Source organism: Melanerpes formicivorus, unplaced genomic scaffold (assembly GCF_026170545.1).
Source record: "Melanerpes formicivorus ecotype bairdi unplaced genomic scaffold, bMelFor1.0.p_v2 SCAF_19, whole genome shotgun sequence".
Lineage (NCBI taxonomy): Eukaryota > Metazoa > Chordata > Aves > Piciformes > Picidae > Melanerpes > Melanerpes formicivorus.
Window position 1 is genome coordinate 6,482,999 of NW_027142371.1, and position 19,802 is coordinate 6,502,800.

At 41.5% G+C, this 19,802-nt stretch overlaps 1 protein-coding gene across 1 annotated transcript in view; it reads right to left on the reverse strand.

Annotated features, from left to right (window-relative positions):
- Window positions 1–19,802, reverse strand: part of ATP9A (ATPase phospholipid transporting 9A (putative)) — a 64,053-nt gene that overhangs the window by 25,803 nt on the left and 18,448 nt on the right. Inside the window, exons 5-14 of the mRNA XM_068149945.1 lie at window positions 18,883–18,941; window positions 17,605–17,656; window positions 16,954–17,048; window positions 15,765–15,845; window positions 14,223–14,298; window positions 10,565–10,641; window positions 9,813–9,973; window positions 8,927–9,069; window positions 7,513–7,625; window positions 4,531–4,743 (exon numbers count right to left, since the gene is read on the reverse strand). Coding sequence (XP_068006046.1) covers window positions 4,531–4,743; window positions 7,513–7,625; window positions 8,927–9,069; window positions 9,813–9,973; window positions 10,565–10,641; window positions 14,223–14,298; window positions 15,765–15,845; window positions 16,954–17,048; window positions 17,605–17,656; window positions 18,883–18,941 — 1,070 coding nt within the window. The remainder of the gene's footprint in view (window positions 1–4,530; window positions 4,744–7,512; window positions 7,626–8,926; window positions 9,070–9,812; window positions 9,974–10,564; window positions 10,642–14,222; window positions 14,299–15,764; window positions 15,846–16,953; window positions 17,049–17,604; window positions 17,657–18,882; window positions 18,942–19,802) is intronic.

Below are 19,802 nucleotides of genomic sequence, written 5' to 3' on the forward strand. Positions count from 1 at the left end.
GGCTGGCTCACAGACACCTCTTACCAGAGAACCTGTTATCATCAAACATTAAAAAAACAAACCAACCAACCAAAAATCCCCAACCAACTCCAGGTACACACTGGAACTCATTTACCTGAGCTTACACAGGTATCATTTTGATTGCAGCTTCTAGTATTTAAGGACCTGCAACACTCAATTCTTTATAAGCTTTCACTAGATCACAACCAGTCATGACAGAAGACCAAAGTCTTCATTTTGCTTCCCTGACAATCCCTCCACACTTCCCACCTCAGCTGACACATCCATCTAAGAATGAGCCTGCTGAGATATGGGAGTTTAATTCTAGAAACTGTCTTGGCAGTAATGGATGGGAGCAGCAGCTGACATGAGCCCATATATCACTGGCCTCCAGAAAGGATCAAGGGATACTTGCTCCAAACAGACATGAAATACTGGAAGTATTTTACAGTGACATTTTCAAAGGCACGAGAGTGCTGGGCACATGGTTGCTGCTGACTTGAAGGTTATTTATTTCTTGTGCCTTCCAGCTTTGCCTTTACTGCCTTAAGTGATCACAAATACCTTAAACAAAATCAGACTATATTTTGGGAAATCACATACACAAGATACAGATTAAAAAAAAAAAAAGAAACCTATAAATACTTATATTGAGTCAAGATTTTACTAGATGATACAACAGGGTCTAACTGGAAGATCTTTTGTGAACCTGGCTCCCTTTCATCACAATGAGGCTTAAAAGACAGCTTAAAATAAACTTTTCCTTTCATAAAGTAGTCTTAAGTCACCAGGTTAAAAAAAAAAGAAACACCAAACAAAACCTTCGTTGAGTTGGCTTTACCTTGAAAGACCTTTATATCAATTGTATCAATATTTGGTTTAATATCAGCAAGTGTTGGCAGGCATAGTCAGAGAGATTAGAGCAAATCAAAGGCTCTTTTAAGCTTATCTTTTTCAGAAGTTTCTTCAAGCCATCCTTGGTGCATTGAAGTGTGTGGTTAGACAATCCTCCTAACAGCCTCCCAGAGCAGAGACAGAGCTTGGGTTTCCAGTATTTGGTTAATCAATAATTCTTGAGACTTTTTCACAGAATGATGTTATGTGATGGTCAGCCTGCGCAGCGCTGGCTGCTGATTTGCCCACGTTGGAAAGCTGCAAATGTTGGAACATACAAATCTCTGCTCCCAGCTCAGCCCATTAAAGCATCTCCTTCGCTACTTTCTTTCACAGACACCTCCTCCCTCCTTCCCTGTCAGCCTCTCATTTAAATCCAACGTCAGGAAGCATTTCAACTTCCCAAAAGAAAAGCCTTGGGCAGAGGAACAAATGGATGAGCAGCATGTCAGAGGTGCTAGGTCAGGTACATGACACGTTTCAGACCAACTGCATTGCACTGCACCACGCCAGTCATTTTGGATGGCCCCAAGACCAGAGAAAGGTACCTCAATGCAAGGGGAAGAATAATGAAAGAAATCCCCTTTTGCCATGCTGCTCCAAGCAGGCGTGGGTCCTGTCAGCCCTTAATGGCTCTCCAGGTGAACCACATTCAGCACCAGAGGGAAGTGGTGCTGACCCCTTTGAACATGCCACTTCCCAGCCTCTATAGTACTGAAGGAATAATTACTGAGAGGGAAAGTGATATCATTTTGAAGGGTTCCTATCAGATGTACTAAAAGCATTGAAATGTCCGTACCCATTCAGCAAGCAAGACAATGGCCCTGGCCTCTGGGAAGTGCTGTAGCACTAGTGGACAACACTGATGGCAATGAAAGCCCTGATGGCTCTTCTGGCAGGTTCTGGGCACCCCAGGACCAAGAGCACATTTTCAGCTCAGTGTGAGGCAGAAGAGGTTTAATCTGTGCTGTGCAAACAGATAACTAGAGGTGCACCCAGTCACAGCGAAAAGATGAGAAACATTCAAGATACAAAGATACACTTACAGCTTAAACTGAGGAGATCTAAAAGCTAACTTGAAATCCTTCCAACACCTTCAAGACTGCCCCTGCTCAGTGATGAGGGGAAATCAATAAAGTCCCTGACCACACTCCAGGAGTTTGCAGCTTTGTCCAGACCAAGTCAGATATGGATCTGAGCACTACAAAGCAGAGCAGCTACAGCAGCTCAGCACAGTATCCCTCAAACTTTGCTCTTTCCAACAATTGAATTATTCAAGCCACAACTGAAGTGGATATCGACTAATAAATTTCATTCTAAAGAGACAAATTGATCCTTCTGTGCCATGAGTTGCTCCACAAATGTCCCATTTAGAATTGCCTAGGCAGACAGACAAGAGGCAGAAGCCAATTGATCCGTGCACCCTTTCATGTCCTGGCAGCTGCAGAGGGTTGTCAGGGTTAAAGACTATTTGCCCAGGAATCCCAGGCAGTCTTATCTCTGATCAGATTATATCTATTTCATTTCCCCTGTTAGTTACTGTATGGCTACAACTGACAACTGGCTTGCAGAGCCCCAAGGCTGTAACTGATATCTGAATAAAGATACTTCAAGACTTCTAAATGGCAGTGTGCACAGGAAACAAATTTAGGAAATCCTGCTTTCTGTTACAGGAAATGAATCCTATGCCAACTGGTAGAAATTACCCTTGCTGTTAAAGTAAAGAGAATACAAGTTTTTGTACTCATTTCATAAACTGACCTTCCCTGCCATGGCAATATTTTATTGATATAGGATTTCAAAGGCTAGCTTTAACAGGAGTCCAAAGCCATTCCCCTACAGGGAATGTTATTTAACAGCATCTCTCCCTTCTCAATGACTCAATTTATGCTGATCCTGCATTTTGGACCATCCAGTATGACATGCACAGAGCATGTCTAAATAATATTTGTACATCTAAGATTTACAGACAAGATTTCCTCAGTGCAGCAAAGCATATCTGATTTCTGAGCCTGCTGTAATTCTCTACTTGAGACACCACAAGAAAGGAAAAAAATAATTTAAACAATAATCTGAGAAAGATTACTTATCATGCTAGAGTAAAACAAACAAACAATAATCCCCTGGGTATTTGAGACAAAGTGCTGCATAAATATTTTAAAGACAAAACAGTATAGGGAGAAAAAGGAAAATCAGTGCCTTCACAAAACACCACAGAATCATGTAAATAAACAGAGGATCTGTACAAAAATAGCCCAGAAATGCTTTAGGAACAAAAAAAAAACCATCTAGAAATTGTTCAGAACTCATTTCAATCCAAAGGCAGTTGCTTTCTGTAAGCTGTCTTTACAGGAGAGAGCAACACATCAGAGGAGAAAAGCAGATGAGTAAAACATTGGCCTAGATTGTGCAGTAGAGAGGACACACATGCACACTGCTCACCAGCTCCAAAGCCAGGGAGGACTAAGTGTTGTCACTGTAGGCACATGAGTGGAGGCAAAGATGAAACTATTGTAAAGCAAAGCCAAGAATACATGATATGAAATGAATGAATTGCCTACTTTGGCAGAAAACCATGACAGGGAATATTTTGAACGTACAAGAAATGAGGAAGCTGACTCTGTGTGCCAGCCTATCAGTCACACATGCACCACTCTCAAAACCCTCACATAGCTGGGCTTTTAATGAATACATTTATTGCTATGCAAGCAATTTCTCATCTCTAACCATAAGGAAATCCAGCTTCTCTTCTGATGTCAAAGCTGAAAAGGTTATTATCAGATGCAAATGGCTGCTAGGATTCCATACTGTTAGTAAGATCCTTATGGGTACATTCAAACTTCAGTCTCTGTCCATGTCCCAGAGCAAGTGTACAAATTAATAGGAAACAAATTGGTTTACCTTGGTTGTGCTGAAGATGTACTCAAGTGGCACAGCCAATACATGGAACCATATTTTATTCCTCCTGTCTTCATCACAGAAGGGAACAAGAGTCTTAATTACAGATTTTGCAGTGTGGCAAAGAGCACTTTAAATGTAAGCCCTGGATTGAACCTGATCTGTGGAGTGTTCAGCAAAAGTCTCCAGTGAGTCCCTGCAAAGCTGTAAAGTTTCCCTCTACTGAAGCACCTTGTGTAGCCCTGGCTGGACTGGGCACCAGAAGAGAAGTGGCAGGGCACAGCTCTACTCAGAGACAAAGTCTCACATACTTCACTTGGCAAAATTAACTTGGGCTCCAGGTCTGCCTCATGCACATGGAGCAGATGTCTGTCACCACTGATCACGATGGAGCTCTGTGGCCTCAGGCAGAGAGGCAGATCTGGCTGAAGTGCATCAGCTGAGAGGGCACTTCTGGTCTATTCTTGAGTTATTGGCGCAATAAAAGCATTACAATATTATCCCCTTCACTAGACTGGAATACTTTCAGCAAACAATTTTTTTCCAGCAAGAAGCAAGGGAGTTTCTGTCTGTTTGGTTTTGGGTGGTTTGTTGTGCTTTGGTTTTGCCTTTTGTCTGGTTGGTTTTTTTGGTGGTGGTGGATTTTTTTGTTTGTTTGGTCAGGGATTTTTTGGTAGGGGTTTTTGGTTGGTTGGTTGTGGTTTTGTTTTATTTTTTTACACAGAAATGGATACTGACCTCATCAGGACTGGAGGCCTGGTACACCCTGCAGGAGTCCTCATAGTGTCTCTCAGCTTCAGCCTGGTCTGTCACCCCGTTGGACTCGTACACTGGTGTCACGTTGTGGCAGAGCGCGATTGCCTTCACCGCCTCGTGCACGCGGCTGCTCATGGTTTTACGCACCTTGGTGGCTAAAGTAAGGCCCTTCACAGCAGGTGGGTCCTGAGATTGCTTATACAGAAAGGACAGCAGAGTAAAGTCTTATTGCAGGGGGAAAAAATATACTTCAGTTTTTACTTCAGTGAAGACCTTGTATGTGACAGCTGTGCTGTACAGCCTCTTACATCCCCAGGAGTGAGATACACCTTAACTCAGACCACCACCGGGAACATACCCCAGTGTAATGCAACTTCTTGATCATTGTTACAGGTGGACTAAAGTGCCCCAAAAGATTAACCTAACTTTTTGGAACAGTACACTGAGAGAAAGACTCTGTTGCAGATCCACCAAACAACAACTGGTGAAAGACCAAAGTCAGAGGACTCATTGAAACCACTTTTTCTGTCATAGAAGTCACCAGCAACTCCAAAAATTTAAAGTCAATTTGGTTTCATGTGCAAGAGAATATAATTGCTGAAAACAGAAAACAGATGACTGATATGAACCTGGAAAATCTTAATGACATTCATTTAATTTTTAATACTATTTTTAGTATCAGAATGGGAGTCTTCAGATAATTGCACAATTACTAAATTATAGTGGTTGAAGAAGGGACACACAGTGATCTAGTTTCCTGCTCTGTTAACCTTTAGTGTCAAGAGGACAAAAGTTTCACTTCCAGGTCAAAGGCCACAACATGGTAAAAATAAAAGCAAAGAATAAGAACTACAGTTCAAAATGAATCACTGCCAGCAAATGCTTCTCATTATAAGGCATCTCACTTGGTAATTATAAACATTTTATGAGACAACCTTTACCAGCATAATCCCACTTGCTATTTTCCACACTAATGATTAGGAAACATAAGACCTGCAAAATTTAGTATTGCTGCTCATCAGCTCTGTAATGAGCTTTAACTAGCCACACACTGGACTTGTCAGTCACCCTCTTGACAGATATTGAATACTTTGGCAAATAATTAACCACTAGTCAAGTTTTCTCTGGAGATTTGAGTACAAAATGAGGGCAAATAAATCTGAAATCTGGTGGTTGTTTTAAGGGGGGGGGAGTTGTGTGGTGTGTGAGAGATGTTGGTTCTTTGGTGAGAGATGTTCTTTGGTTGTTGTTTTGGTTTGGGTTTTTTGGGGTTGTGGTGGTTTTTTTTTTGTTTGTTTTGTTTTAAGCAGAGTTCACTCCTTTAAGAGTCTCAACATCAAGGGAAGAACCAGGTGCTAAGAAGGCTGCAGAAGCAAAGGAGGGAAAGAGAGTTGGCCAGATGAGATGCAAGGTACTTGGGACACATGCCAGTAAAAAAGATAATTATTCAAAATATCAGGTATTTAACTATCACATGCTTAGTTAAAAATGCATTGTAGCCTGAGAGTCTGCCAAGGTAAGGGCTATGCCACCAAACAGATCTTTGAGGTCAAGCTTTGCATCTTTACTGCCATGAACAAAGTCCAAAAATAAAAGCCCCATTGACAGCACATGGTGTCTTTTTCCAGGCAAGAATGCTGGCTTCATTTTTCACCTTTTGGGGGATCTATAAAGTGCAGTTTAAAGTTTCTAGAGCAAAGCAAAACCAATGTGATGTAAAAACCCCAGTTCACTGCATTGAGTGTGCATGCGCAAGGGAAAACAGGGGCCCTTCCAAAATTACTTCTGTAGGAACGAAGCAATTCAACAGCTACTGAGAAATGAAAATGCTTGACTTGAGACATAGGAGCAGTAGCCCATCACTAATGTTTGCAGATTGCATCTCTGGAATCACATTTTACAAATGAAGAAGAATCTATTTGTCAGTAAGTAACGAAAAAGTGTATTTCTATCTGAGGGAATGGTCATTAAGAGAAAATGACAAATAATGCTTCTGAGACCACATAATTAATAGTGATTCTTACCATTTTTAAGTAGCACTCACTGAGGTAGCTGGAACAATCAGCCACTGACAGCTGATTATTTTTTCCCCTAAAGGTAGCAATATTTTTCAGTAAAACCTCATCCCTTGTTTTACAAATGAAGTGAATGTATCTATAGGAAGTTTCAATTCACCAGCATCTTGTCCAATGTAACATGCTAAGGAACACACTTTGCTCACCCAGACAAGTCCTATGGCATTACTTGGTTATCTTAAAAAAACTGAAATAGAAGTCTAAGAAGTCTAAGTTTTTATATCCTGGCTCATCCTGTGATACTGGAAGAGGAATGCAAAGTAGGGACTTCCTGAAACAGGATTTTCCTGTTCTATACTTGACATGTTGACTTAGCTGCCTTCTTTAGGTGTAGATAGCTCTCAAAGCAGACATCACACTGGTGCATTAGTGAAAGAATCCCACTTTTACCATTTTTCTATTTAAACCACCAGGCTTAAAAGCAGGGATACTGGTAGATACTCTGTTACTGCTTACCAAATACTGATGGTTCTTCTCCCTTTGTTATTGCCCTAGTACACAGCACTTCAAACCGCCACTTAATCCACTAAACATTACCCAGTGCCAATTTTTCAACAAAGCAAATGCTGTGGTTGCTGTAAGTGTTGAATATCTACATGAAAGTAAGCTATTTTACAGCCAGCCCTCAGTAACTAGGCACAGGCACCATACACTCACATTTGCAGATCTGTCTGTGTGCTGTGGCAGTTAAAGACTGGGGGATATGAAGCAATCTGTGAGTGCAATAAGCAATCATGGTAATATTTATGTATTAAGCATCCAAACACCTTCAGATTTTTCTGAAAAGCATATATTAACAAGCAGATCCCTGATGTAGTAATTCACCACTAGCCCAGTGACCTACAAAACTGTTTTGTGAACAGAGTTAAGTAATGCAATTTAATTCTACCTGTGTGTATATGCTGAATATGTGGCTTTGCACTTCATCCATGGAGTCCAGGCCATAAGCGACTGTTCCCAGGTGAAGTCGCTTGAAGACCATCTCATTCTGTGTAAGAGTTCCTGTAACAGAAGCAGTACCAGAAACAGTGGGAACCAACACACCTATTCCTCAGCACACATTTTTGTCCTTGTTGCACCCCAATTCCAGAGAAACTGGGCCAGAAGCTGTCACTGCACAGGCTCAGGTCAGCAAAAGGACAGTATTAAACAAATCTGACGGCTGAGACCCCACCTGGAGTATTGCGTCCAGTTCTGGAGCCCCTATTACAAGAGGGATGTGGAGGTGCTGGAACATGTCCAGAGAAGGGCCACAAGGATGAGCACAGGGCTGGAGCACCTCTCCTATAAGGACAGACTGAAGGAGTTGGGGCTGTTCAGTCTGCAGAAGAGAAGGCTCCGAGGTGACCTAATTGTGGCCTTCCAGTATCTGAAGGGGGCCTACAAGAAGGCCGGGGAGGAACTTCTCAGGATATCAGGACTAGGGGGAATGGAATGAAGCTGGAGGTGGGGAGATTCGGGCTAGATGTGAGGAGGAAGTTCTTCACCATGAGAGTGGTGAAGCCCTGGAATGGGTTGTCCAGGGAGGTGGTGGGGGCACCGTCCCTGGAGGTGTTTAAGACCAGGCTGGATGAGGCTCTGGCCACCCTGATCTAGTGTGGGGTGTCCCTGCCCATGGCAGGGGGGTTGGATCTAGATGATCCTTGTGGTCCCTTCCAACCCTGACTGATACTACTATACTATATTCTCCTGGGAAGTAGTGGTGCATATCACTGTGCAACTAAATAAGAATGAGATTTATCCCTAAGTCAATGCCAGCAAGAGCTGCGAGCGTAAGTCTGGTTCTTTTGGAACTAAAGAAAACTGGAAACAACTTCAATGGGGGTGGAATTTTATGTTGGATCATGCTCTTCATTACAGCTTAGATCTCCTGAAATCAAGTTTACACTGAAAGGTGTATGGACAGCAGCAGACAGACCTATGCTACATTTTTGCCTACATGTGCAAGCCATCTTCACCTAGCTTTGAAAACTAACCATAGAAAGTTGGGGTTTATTTTGTTTTTACCCTCAGCTTTTGGTTTAAAAAACACACTGTAAGTGCTCTTTGAAGTAGCATAACATTACTGTTCTATCTTACTGATAGTACATTCAGAACAAAAACACTGCAGGTTTTGTTATGGTTGGTTTGGGGTTTTTTTTACAGCAACTGATTAAATCATATTATGCAAGTGACAGGAAATGCATATTTCTTCTAGTCCAAAGAAATCTTACATTAAACATTTTTGGGCAGCCAGAGAGTAACAAAATCCAAGCAACAACACACAGTGACTCAAATTTGTATTTTTTTTTCTACTTAGATACCTGTTTTGTCTGTAAGCAAATAAGATATCCTCCCCAGCTGCTCAGGAATAGTGCTGGACCGAACCACAGTCCCAGGGATTTTGGAATCTCTGCGGATCACCCAGCTGTAGACAATTTTCCCCATGTCCAGATTCACACGTAAACTATGTGGGAGGAAGGGGAAAAAGCAAAAGATATTGCATCACTAGTTAAAACTCTAGGGAAAAAAAATCATCATTGTGAACTGCCAGAGTGCAACAAGAGGACATATCTTTGGCAGCTAAATTTAAGCTGCCACAGAGGGTGATTCAGGACAAGTATATTCAAAGTGGTCAGGTGGCAAATAGGGAGGATGGTACAGTGCTGCACTGTAATTCACAGAGAAATGATCAAATTATGTTGAGAAGAACAGATGTAAGTTGAGGGGGAGATGAACAAAGACAAGTAAGGACAGCAGGAGTAGTAGAGGGCAACAGGCTAAAAATGGAACTGAAACGAATCCCAGACCTACACCAAAAGTAACAATCTTCTACTAATAAAGTACAATTAAAGTTTCAGTCCCCTCTGAAAGGTAATTGGGTCCTGTTACTCTACATGCTGTATAAATAACCCTCCTTTCCCACTTTTTCCTCTGCTCTTATCAAAGTAACCGAAGGCCAAACACTAAGAGAGGGGCCTAAAATAACTAGTCCACATCCTGAGTTAGAGTTTGTGAATGGGTGAATATGTTGACTAAATTCAGCAGAAACAATAAAGCAATCCTTCTGTCTGAACAGTAATTTGATTTCTATTTGCTCGCTGTCAAATGAGGAACAGGTAAGAATTTAGATGCTTGTTCATACTAGAAACATGGAGGAGGACACAAAGCAAGCAATATTTCACTGGGAGGAATTAGCAGTTGCCTTACCTAATGGGAATGATGTTTGAGAACAGAAGGAGGAATCTTATGATCTGAAGATACCAGCGACCAGCAAAGTGCTGAAGGGCCACCATGACAAGTGAGACCACCACGAGAGCCCCAAACAGGATCTTGGTAAGACAGTTCACTTCCAAATCAAAAAGACCAATCTAAAGAAACGAGAGACACATTCCAAGCACACAAATGAAGATGTTAGCTCAATGTAGTATTCACAAAGGGAATGAACTGCCACATCCAAACAGCCATGCCCCACTAGCCAACTTCTCCTCTTTAAAAACACTACAAACATATTTAAATTTATAAACAATACTGTTGCCAGCTTATTAAATAAAACTTTTATCATCTGGAAGCTAAGTAATGCCTGAAGAGGTAAGAGAGGACTTTATGCTGCCAAAAGCTGCAGACTATGTAAACACCTCTGCCTCTTGTCTTAGCTTTGCTATCATAGAAAAATGCAGCACAATAAGCTTTCCTGTTCTAACTGGAACTATCTCACTATAACCACACAAAACAATGGTTTTACCAATCTTAAAAGTGAGAAGACACACGTATAATACAGTCAAAAAATAAGGAAAATAAGTTCTGCTGGGGTAACTACCTTAAATCAATGGCTGGATGATCTGAATCATTATTCCTATGAAGCTGTTCCTATAGTGTGCACATAAAGCATTTGGAAGGATTGTCTTTTTTTTAAATGATCAATTTCTAGCCCTTTTTATAAGGCTATTTCCTCACCATACCTTACTTCTTGGGTTTGAAGTATTCATCACACTGCGCAGTTCCCTTCCAGTGTAAAGAACAACTCCCACAACAGTACCTAAATAAAACAGAGAATAGATCCGCTGGAGAAAAATAACCTCCATTTGTTTTCTCCATAAAAATACTTGTTGGATCCAAAGGACTGGCACTTGGGAAGGATTTTTAGCAGGTTAGTTTCAGAAATAATGGCAATCAGAAGTTAAAAAAGTCAGGACCTGAAATTTAAAACCTATGAGACAGAGTTTGTACAGAAGACATCCCACAAAACGCTAGTAAGTTTACAACCATATTGCCTGTATGCTTGGAGAGGGAATGGAACATCTTCTTTATGAGGAAAGGCTGAGGGAGCTGAACCTCTCTAGCTTGGAAAAGAGAAGACTGAGGGGTGACCTCATTCATGTTCATAAAGATGTGAAAGGTGGGTGTCAGGAAGATGGAAACAGGCTCTTCTCAGTGATGTCCAGTGATAGGACACGGGGCAATGGCTGCAAGCTGGAGCAGAGGAGGTTCCACATGAACATAAGGAAAAACTTTTTCACTGTGAGGCTGACAGAACACTGGAACAGGCTGCCCAGAGAGGTTGTGGAGTCTCCTTCTCTGGAGACCTTCAAAACCTGCCTGGATCTGTTCCTGTGTGACCTACCCTAGGTGATCCCACTCTGGCAGGGGGGTTGGAATGGATACCTTTTGAGGTCATTCTGTTACATTCTGTAACCCTGCGATTCTGTGACTTGATGCAGCATCACAGACTGGATTAACTGATGTGCATAGAAAGAGAAGTCAACTCCTTCGTTCTCTTCACTTTTCATGACCTCCTTTTAATATCTGTTGTCTCTCCTCACTACAAATAAAAGTTGCTAAGGATGGAGGATTTCTTAGGTTTCCTCCCACCACTCTGGGTCCCAGTTAGGTGTGGGTAAGTTTATCCTACACCAGATAGTGATCCTTCATTGTGTGCAAAAGCAGTGCTCTGGGCTACAGTCCTTTATCGGTGCAGGTTGCCACAACCAGAGTAAAACTCCAGTGGCTTTCAAAGCCAGAATTACCTTTAAAATCCACAATTTAGTTTTAAGTATTTAATTGCTGTGCCCACTAAATGGCAAACTATACCAACTCCTACCTTACTGTAACAGATGGAGCTGATCAGTGTATTTTAATGCCATGTCCCACAGTTGCTAAAAGAGTTGAGAGCAACAAAGTTCTTCCTTTTCTTCTTGCAGAAACATAATGCATTTTAGCACCATATACTACTGTTTTTCTACAAGTTTCTCCTAAATACATTGCAAAAAGACATTAAAAAAACAAAAAAGCTACCTACTGTAACAGGTTTAAAAGCTGCTATTGCCTAAGTCTAATAGTTTTTTACTAGAAAATATTAAGGGTCTGTAAAAATGGAGAAAAACAACACTGGGGAAAAGACCCAAAACACTCCTGCAAATATATTGCCATTTTACACTCTGCTATTCCCCTGCTCCCATTAACAATCAAAGTTTTAACAAGTTGCAAGTAAATTATTTTTAAATAAGCCTGATTCAAAAGAGGTAGTTTCTAAAAATATACTGGGAAACATTTCTTTAAAAGAAGAGAAACAAAACACCACCAAGCCAAAAAAGAAGCCTGACCAACAAAAACTAACAACAAATCACTGGAGCCAGATGGCAGGTGGTGTAAGATCATCACAATTCAGATCAGCAGATGGCACAGCTACTCCAAATGAACCACAAGCAGTCAGAGTCAGGCCCATTCCTACTACAGCAGATGGAGAAAGCCACATAGCTCTGCTTCATCTTACAAGCAAAGGCTACCCCAGTGAGATGGCATCACCATAACCTGGCAGCTTTCGCTTACAGTGGAAGGAAAATAATATCCCCATTTTTTCCTAACTGAAATAATCTATGACATGCTATTTATTATTGCTATAGGAGAAATAAAATGAGTATTATATTGACCAACTCAGTCAAAACGAGAGGGAAAACCTGTCAGAGCTAGACAACAGCTCAAAGACACACTGGTATGTACAAAAAGAGTGCTGCTTCTTGTTTTATGGCCATTCAAAACAGGATCCATTGCATAAACTGTTTGAAATGGTGAAGATATTTGCAAATGTTATTCCTACTAACTGAACTCACAAAGATGTCTATCTACAAATAACTCATTCAGAAGGGGATTGGATTCAAACAGTGAATCCATTTGGGCATAGAGGAGGTTCTTCCATGCATTGATGCATATACCAAGAACACCCATGACTTCTAAACACAACTGAAGTAGTGACCAGGTGGAGCAGAGTGTGTGATGTGCCCTACTTTGGGGAAAATGCCTCTACCACCTGAATACAACACACAACTGAGTGTACAGCAGGGGAAAGCTTTCATCCTCAGCAGGCACCGGTTGTGAGAGTGCTGAAGGCAGGATTGACTTCAGCAGCACTCTTCACAGAATCACAGAGGTTGGAAGTGACCTCTGGAAATCATCCAGATACAGATTCCACCACTTCTCTGGGTAGCCTATTCCAGCACTCTGTTATTGTTACCCTCCAGGTAAAGAAGGTTTTCCTTATGTGCAGCTGAAACTCCGACGTTCTAGTTTGTGCCTGTTACCCCTTGTCCTGTCACTGGGCACCACTGAAAAGACTGTGGTCCCATCCTCCCACTCTTAAGTATTTATATGCATTGGTAAGACTTGCTGTCAGTCGTGTCTTCTCCAGGCTAAGAAGCCACAAGACACAAAGAAAGGCTGAGAAAGAGAGATGTTCTAGTCCCCTAATCATCTCTCTAGCCCTTTGTTGTACCCTCTCAAGCAGGAGGAAGGTTACTAGTCTACAAGCATTTAAACATACTTGATTAAATTGTATTTGGACAACTATATTCTAACTATCCCTTGGTCACAGCACTGTGGTAACACTGCAATACATTTTAAAGAGTCAGAGCAAGATTAGATAGAAACATAAAGCAATAAAATTTGTCCACTGGTTTTCCTTTAAAAGAGCAAATCAAAAGCTTTTCAATGCTTCACAAAAAAACAAACAATCAAAAATCTTTCAAAGTTCATGTTCCTTCCCATTATTATTCCATGTACATCTAGGTAATGCACTGTGAAGAGAATTTCCCTCTCCCCAGACACCACCCTGCAAACCTTGCAAGCATGCTGGATGGGAGTAACAAGGCCTTTACTTTGACAAGCCTCTACAAGAGAGCATTGATTAATCTCAGGCCTTGTTGTATATATAAACTGAAATCTGTCAAAGAATTTCTTTTTTGACTTTTTGAAAGTATGTAAGATGAACTCAATGGAAGCACTTACCTGGAAATCTTTCATCTTAGCTTCTGTTACCAGAATCTATTTGACACCATTTCTGTTACAGATTAGGATGTCAATGCAGAGAGCAATTAAGTGCTATTCTGGTCCTAGATGCTAAAGAAGTGCCCAAAGGCCACTCCAATTCCTTCTCATCTAGAAACGTCCAAGAGGCAATTAGATGTCAGCTCAGCTCCCCAGAGGTGTCAGGACAAGTGGGAAACTTCATTCCAACTGCTAATTTCTCCAACTGATGGAGATTATTATTCCATTACAAGAAGACCTTTAAAAATTGTTAACATATTCTCTTTAAAAGAAAAAAACCTGCACATGTCTCCATCTTACCTGATGCAATCACTGTGCTGGCCCACAGGGTGTTTTCGATGCTTAAACTCTCATTTACTGAAGGGTCACTGTCCTCCTACAACAGGGTGAAAGCAAACACACACATGGGATGCTGGGAGCGTTGGTAGAGGCTCCTTGATAAGATGGAACATTTTCACAACCCCAGGTAAATCTCTGGTTGGATTAAGAATGTGAGCACTTCGTTTCAGTGGAGCAGAAGGGTGGTGGTGGTGGGAAAACCATCTATTAAGACACCTCTGTCTGCTGAAGTCTCTCATTTATGACTCCTGAGGAAGAGGTTTGTCAGCAGCTCCCAAGGGACTACAGGAAAACGTTCCTTCACTTGGCTCATGCAGATTAATAATGTTTCTCCTGCTACTGTAAGATCTCACCGAGTATCTGCTTGCATTGCTCAGTGGTGTCTGGGAAGTCATCTCATATGCACCAGAGGACAGTCACAAGAAAGCATAATTCCTCTCAGGCACCAAAAGATTAATTCTACACAAGTGTACCTTTGCATAAGGAAGCAAATCAATGTCTGTGCAGATTTTATACAGGAACTGCCTCCCTAAGCCACTCAACACCTCTGCCGTGCCAGCACTTTTAACTAGGTTAAAACATGCCACATAAAGGTAAGAGAGCAAAACCTACATTTTTGAACTAAAATACAAGCAGACAACTGCTGAAAAGCAGTACCTGTCTCCTGTTTGTTACAAACCCATTTATCCTCTGAAAACTCCCCAAAGGCATTAGATGAACCTCTCAAACTTTTCATAACCTCACTGAGATGAAAACAACCCAACCTTTTGACTGAAGCAGGCAATGCATCTTCCCAGCACATTAAAAACATATCTTTTCTAATGGTGATATTTCACAGTGGCTCTGAGACACTGCCCTCTGAAATAGGGAGGAGATAGAACTGAGTTCGTATGTGTTACATGCAAGTGAAGGCAAAAATCCAATGGATTCAGAACTAAGACTGCTATTGCCTGAGCCAGGTAAAATCCCCTGCCTTATCACAACTGAAAGATTTTAATCCCAGAGAGTCCATGGTGGTCCAGATGTCCTTCTGAACAGGTACCATGAATATACAACTACAAATCTCCATCTGATTACTTAGATCTAATACCTTCAGAATAAGGTCCTTAATCCCACATAGCCTATAACATTGTCTCCAAGTCACAGCTCAAATAATTGTATTTTTGTTTCAGATTTCTTTAACAGATTTTACAAAGGAAACAAACCACAACAACAACAAAACAACACACCAAAAAACCACCAAACCAAGACAGACAAGGAATAGCAGACAGACTGTACTCCTTCTCCTGACAAACTATGACACTGGTAGCATTCAGCAGGTTTGCATGGCAAACACTATGTATTTCAGATTCACAGATTGCAGTGAGTTGGAATGGTCCCTCAAAAATCACCTTGTCCAACCCTCCTGCAGTGATCTCCAGGCAACCTGTTACAGTATTTCACCACGTTCATTTCAATGCTTCTTCCTTATGTTCATTTCAAGCTTGTGTCAGCAAGACTTACCCTTGTGAAGGTCCCCACAAAGTTATGTATGTCAATATTAGGTTCTTCTGCATATACATAGGATCGGATTTGCAGCAGGTCCTACAAAACAGACATGTTTTGGCAATTAGACAAGCAAATTTTAATAACGTACAAATGTTTCTACCAAAATACTCTGAGCAGGAGTTATCAAGTTAAGACAATTACTAAATCCTGTTATTTACTGGAGCCCAACTGTCTAAGAGAAAATACAGCTGGTGTTACAACTTCACTGAAGAGTGTTTCTTGAACTGATACCCGAGATACTCCTGGGACTGACTTACATGTCAGTTCCACATAAAAGACATTTCAGCCTGAACAATCAAGACAGCCCAAGACGCTTACTACTTAGTAGCAAAGAAAGCTTGGGTCTAGTCTTCCAAGAAACAATCACTCACTATTTAGTTCAAGATGGCAGTGTCACTAAAAACAGCTCTGTGGTGACAAGAAGATACAACAATTCTGCAGTGTTTTCACTGCTGGCTCTCAACAAGTGTACATACCTCTATGGAGGGAATGTCTTGCTTTGATTCAAAGCCTTTTTATAAAATAAGCTTGGACTTTTTACAGGCAGAACACCAACAAAGCAAATATTACAATTTCTCCTCCTTTTTTCTTGTTTTCTTTAAAATGAAATGTAAGTATGGGATACTCCTCCTTTCACAAAGGCAAGCAATGAAAACTTAATGGCCTCTGGGAAAAATACAAGAAAATGCAGGAATTGTGCTTCTGAACATACTGTAGTTCATGGAATGAAAGGGAGCATTTGAAAAGCACCACCAACAAGGGTACCTATCCTGCAACAAGACCTATCCTGTCATGGTCTCTGGATAGGAAAAAAGAAAATAGGAGCACCATACCATCAGCCACCTCCTGCTGCTGCAAGGTCATTCTCTAGCTGTGCCTATCTGCACAGCTTTGTGCAACAGCCATACAGAACAGAGACATCTAGCTTCACCTTAGCTGAAATCTTGCCTGGAGCTCTGGAGGTTTACCCTGATATCCTTTGTTGCCAAAGCTAATCTGTAGCATGCACTGAGCCCTGCAGAGAACAAGGCTGCATTAACATCTTTCTCAAAATCCCCCATTCACTGGATCACCTGAATATTTTCCAGGTGTAACAGATACGTGTGGTTACCAAGCACAGCCTTTTGTAGGAAGGGCAGCTTACAGAAGCAGTTGGCAGCCTCTGAGTACAGGTAACAGGCAGCCGCAATTTCCAGTCTGTTTCACCATCCAGCTGGTCAGTGCGAAGGAAGCAAGAGCCTGTGGATTTTCAACACCAGTCAGTGCTCTTTCCAGATCTCTCTTAGGTACATTTCATTAACTCATAAAATGGCTTCATATCTAGGATGCTCTTCCTTCTTTGGAAGCTATCTTGTTTCAAGTCACTTCTGTTAATAACACAAGGATGATACTCTTGCAGCACAAGCTTATTTCCTTCCACTAGTGCAGAATAACCTGAGATGCTGCACTGTATCTTTAAGACAAGTGAAATATTCTCATTAGTCTTTACATTTTCTAATCCTTCTGATCAAACATTTCCTTATGCCACACTTAAACAAACTTGAATGGCAAGTAAAATAATTTACATCTAAAATGCAAGCTATTATGCAACCAGATTAATTTACCCTGGATTCAACCACCTACATTAGCAAGCTAAAAGAGCAGAAAGTCCTGAGAAGTGACCCTCCCTCAAAGCCTTTCAGTCCTCTGAAATTTTATTATTATCTATTTCTTTCACGTTGGCAAAAGATAATTTTCTCTAAAACAACCAGTGAAAGGCTAATGGCTATTTTGACAATTGGTTCCAGATGTTTACCATTCTTCTCCGATGTCCTCAGGAAGATCATGTCAGCAGGGACCCGCTGGTTCTGTTAGGAGAAGAAAGGCCATTATTGTGCATACAGCCCTGCGCGCGCGTGCAGCCGTGGCCCCACCGTGACAAGCCAAGGGATATGGAGGAGAAAGAGGATTTTTGTCAGACTGAAACTTGGTGCTCATTTTGCTTTGAATCCTAAACTCACTTTCCTGAAGAATTTCAAGGGCAGAATAATAACTGGTGCCATCTTCCACTGACCAGACTCACCAATGCCTAGGTTTACATCAGGGCTAGTGAATAATTCTACAAGTATGAAGACAACTTAAACTAATGCTAGTTTTCTTTCAAGTCCCACACTAGAAGAAAGCATGTATCTGGAATCTACAGCTAACATTCTTCTCTTTCTTGTACTGAATATTTTCATACTAATAGCTTGAGAGGTCCTGGCTGCATGCACAGAGAGTGTGTAGAAAAAAAACATAAAAATCAGTGGATAATCCCCTCACAAAAAAACCAACTTGTACAAAGGGGAAAATATAGCTGGACATACCAGTGCCTGCAAATGGATCACTGTGTCTAACAATATTTGTGCTGCTTACACCCAACATTTGTATGTGGTATTAGTGTCAGGTATTTAACCTGTGTCCACAAGTCAGAGAGAAGAGCAGGGAGTTTTTTTTCATCTTTCTCTACCATAAGTGGAAAGAAGAGTTTGTAGGTGCCTATCTGCAGATTTGCTCTCATTTGTAAAGATGATGGTGCTATTTTGGTGCAGCAGGGGCAGGAGAACAGAATCACAGAATCACCAAGGTTGGAAGGGACCTCAAACATCATCAAGTCCAACCTGTCACCACAGACCTCAGGACTAAACCATGGCACCAAGTGCCACGTCCAATTCCCTCCTGAACACCTCTAGGGATGGTGACTCCACCACCTCCCTGGGCAGCACATTCCAATGGCAAACGACTCTCTCAGTGAAGAACTTTCTCCTCACCTCGAGCCTAAACTTCCCCTGGCGCAGCTTGAGACTGTGTCCTCTTGTTCTGGTGCTGGCTGCTTGGGAGATGAGACCAACCCCCTCCTGGCTACAAGCACCCTTCAGGTAGTTGTAGACAGCAATAAGGTCTCCCCTAGGACTTCATTAAATATTGTAACTAGTGTTCAACATTTGACACTCTAAGACTATTGTAGAACAAATACAACTTCAAAAGATCTTATTTTCTACGGTCTTGCCAAAAAAAAAAAAGGTACTTTCCACAGAAAAGACAAAGGGCTAACCTTTTCAACAATGATGAGGTCGCCTACTTGGATATTAGAGCTCTTCACCTTCACAGTCCCTGCAAAGGAAAGATAAAAGTGCGTTAGAATGACAGCAGGACCAGGTTTGTGGGTGTGGTGTTATGTGCCTTACTTCCCCTTCTTCTGCTCCACTATCCTGGAGAAAATGGGCAACGTTTGTATCCTAAGAATTAGGCAATGCTGCCCTGTAAAAATTCACCAAGCCCACTGCTCCCTCTGGGTAAATCAGTGGGTCTTGATCTGGAAAAGGACTGAAAACCTCTGGTCTAACAGCTTCAGACCTCAGCCTTGAATGCAGAGACCCCTGTCTCTCTCTAGTGACAACTCTGAAACAAGCCCTTAAACTTTTTTCCTTGTACTGCTTAACCTATGAATTTGGAAATACTCCAGTGTCAGGCAGACAGCAGAGCAAGAATACAAAAATTACAATAAGGAACCATCTTTTCCTGATTCCTTTTCCCTAGGTGGCTGAATATTTAAAGCTCAATTCTCAAGCCAAGACCCAGAAGCCGTAAGTACAATGAGTCCATCTTATAATCCAGGCTCATTTCCTTCCATGCTGCAGCTCTTGTATCTGGCTCAGCTCTACCACCCCTCCTCTGCCCCTCGACAAGCCCTGCAGAGTTCAGGTCCTAAAGAAAATGCTTAAATATTTATTTCTTTGCAGCTGTCAAACATTTCCCAGTTGCTTTAAACCAGGAGATTAATTTAACAATTGGCTAGTAATTTCAAATCATTAGCCAGCTCTAGATTTGGCTTCTCAAACTAAGTAGTGATTTATAATCAGTTAATTTGAACCCTGCTTCTACGTGTCTGTCTGTTATATTTCAACAAAAGCCTCTTTAATCTGCTGTGATTTGAGTGGAAGTGGGGGAGGCACATGGAGCTCACCCCAGCAT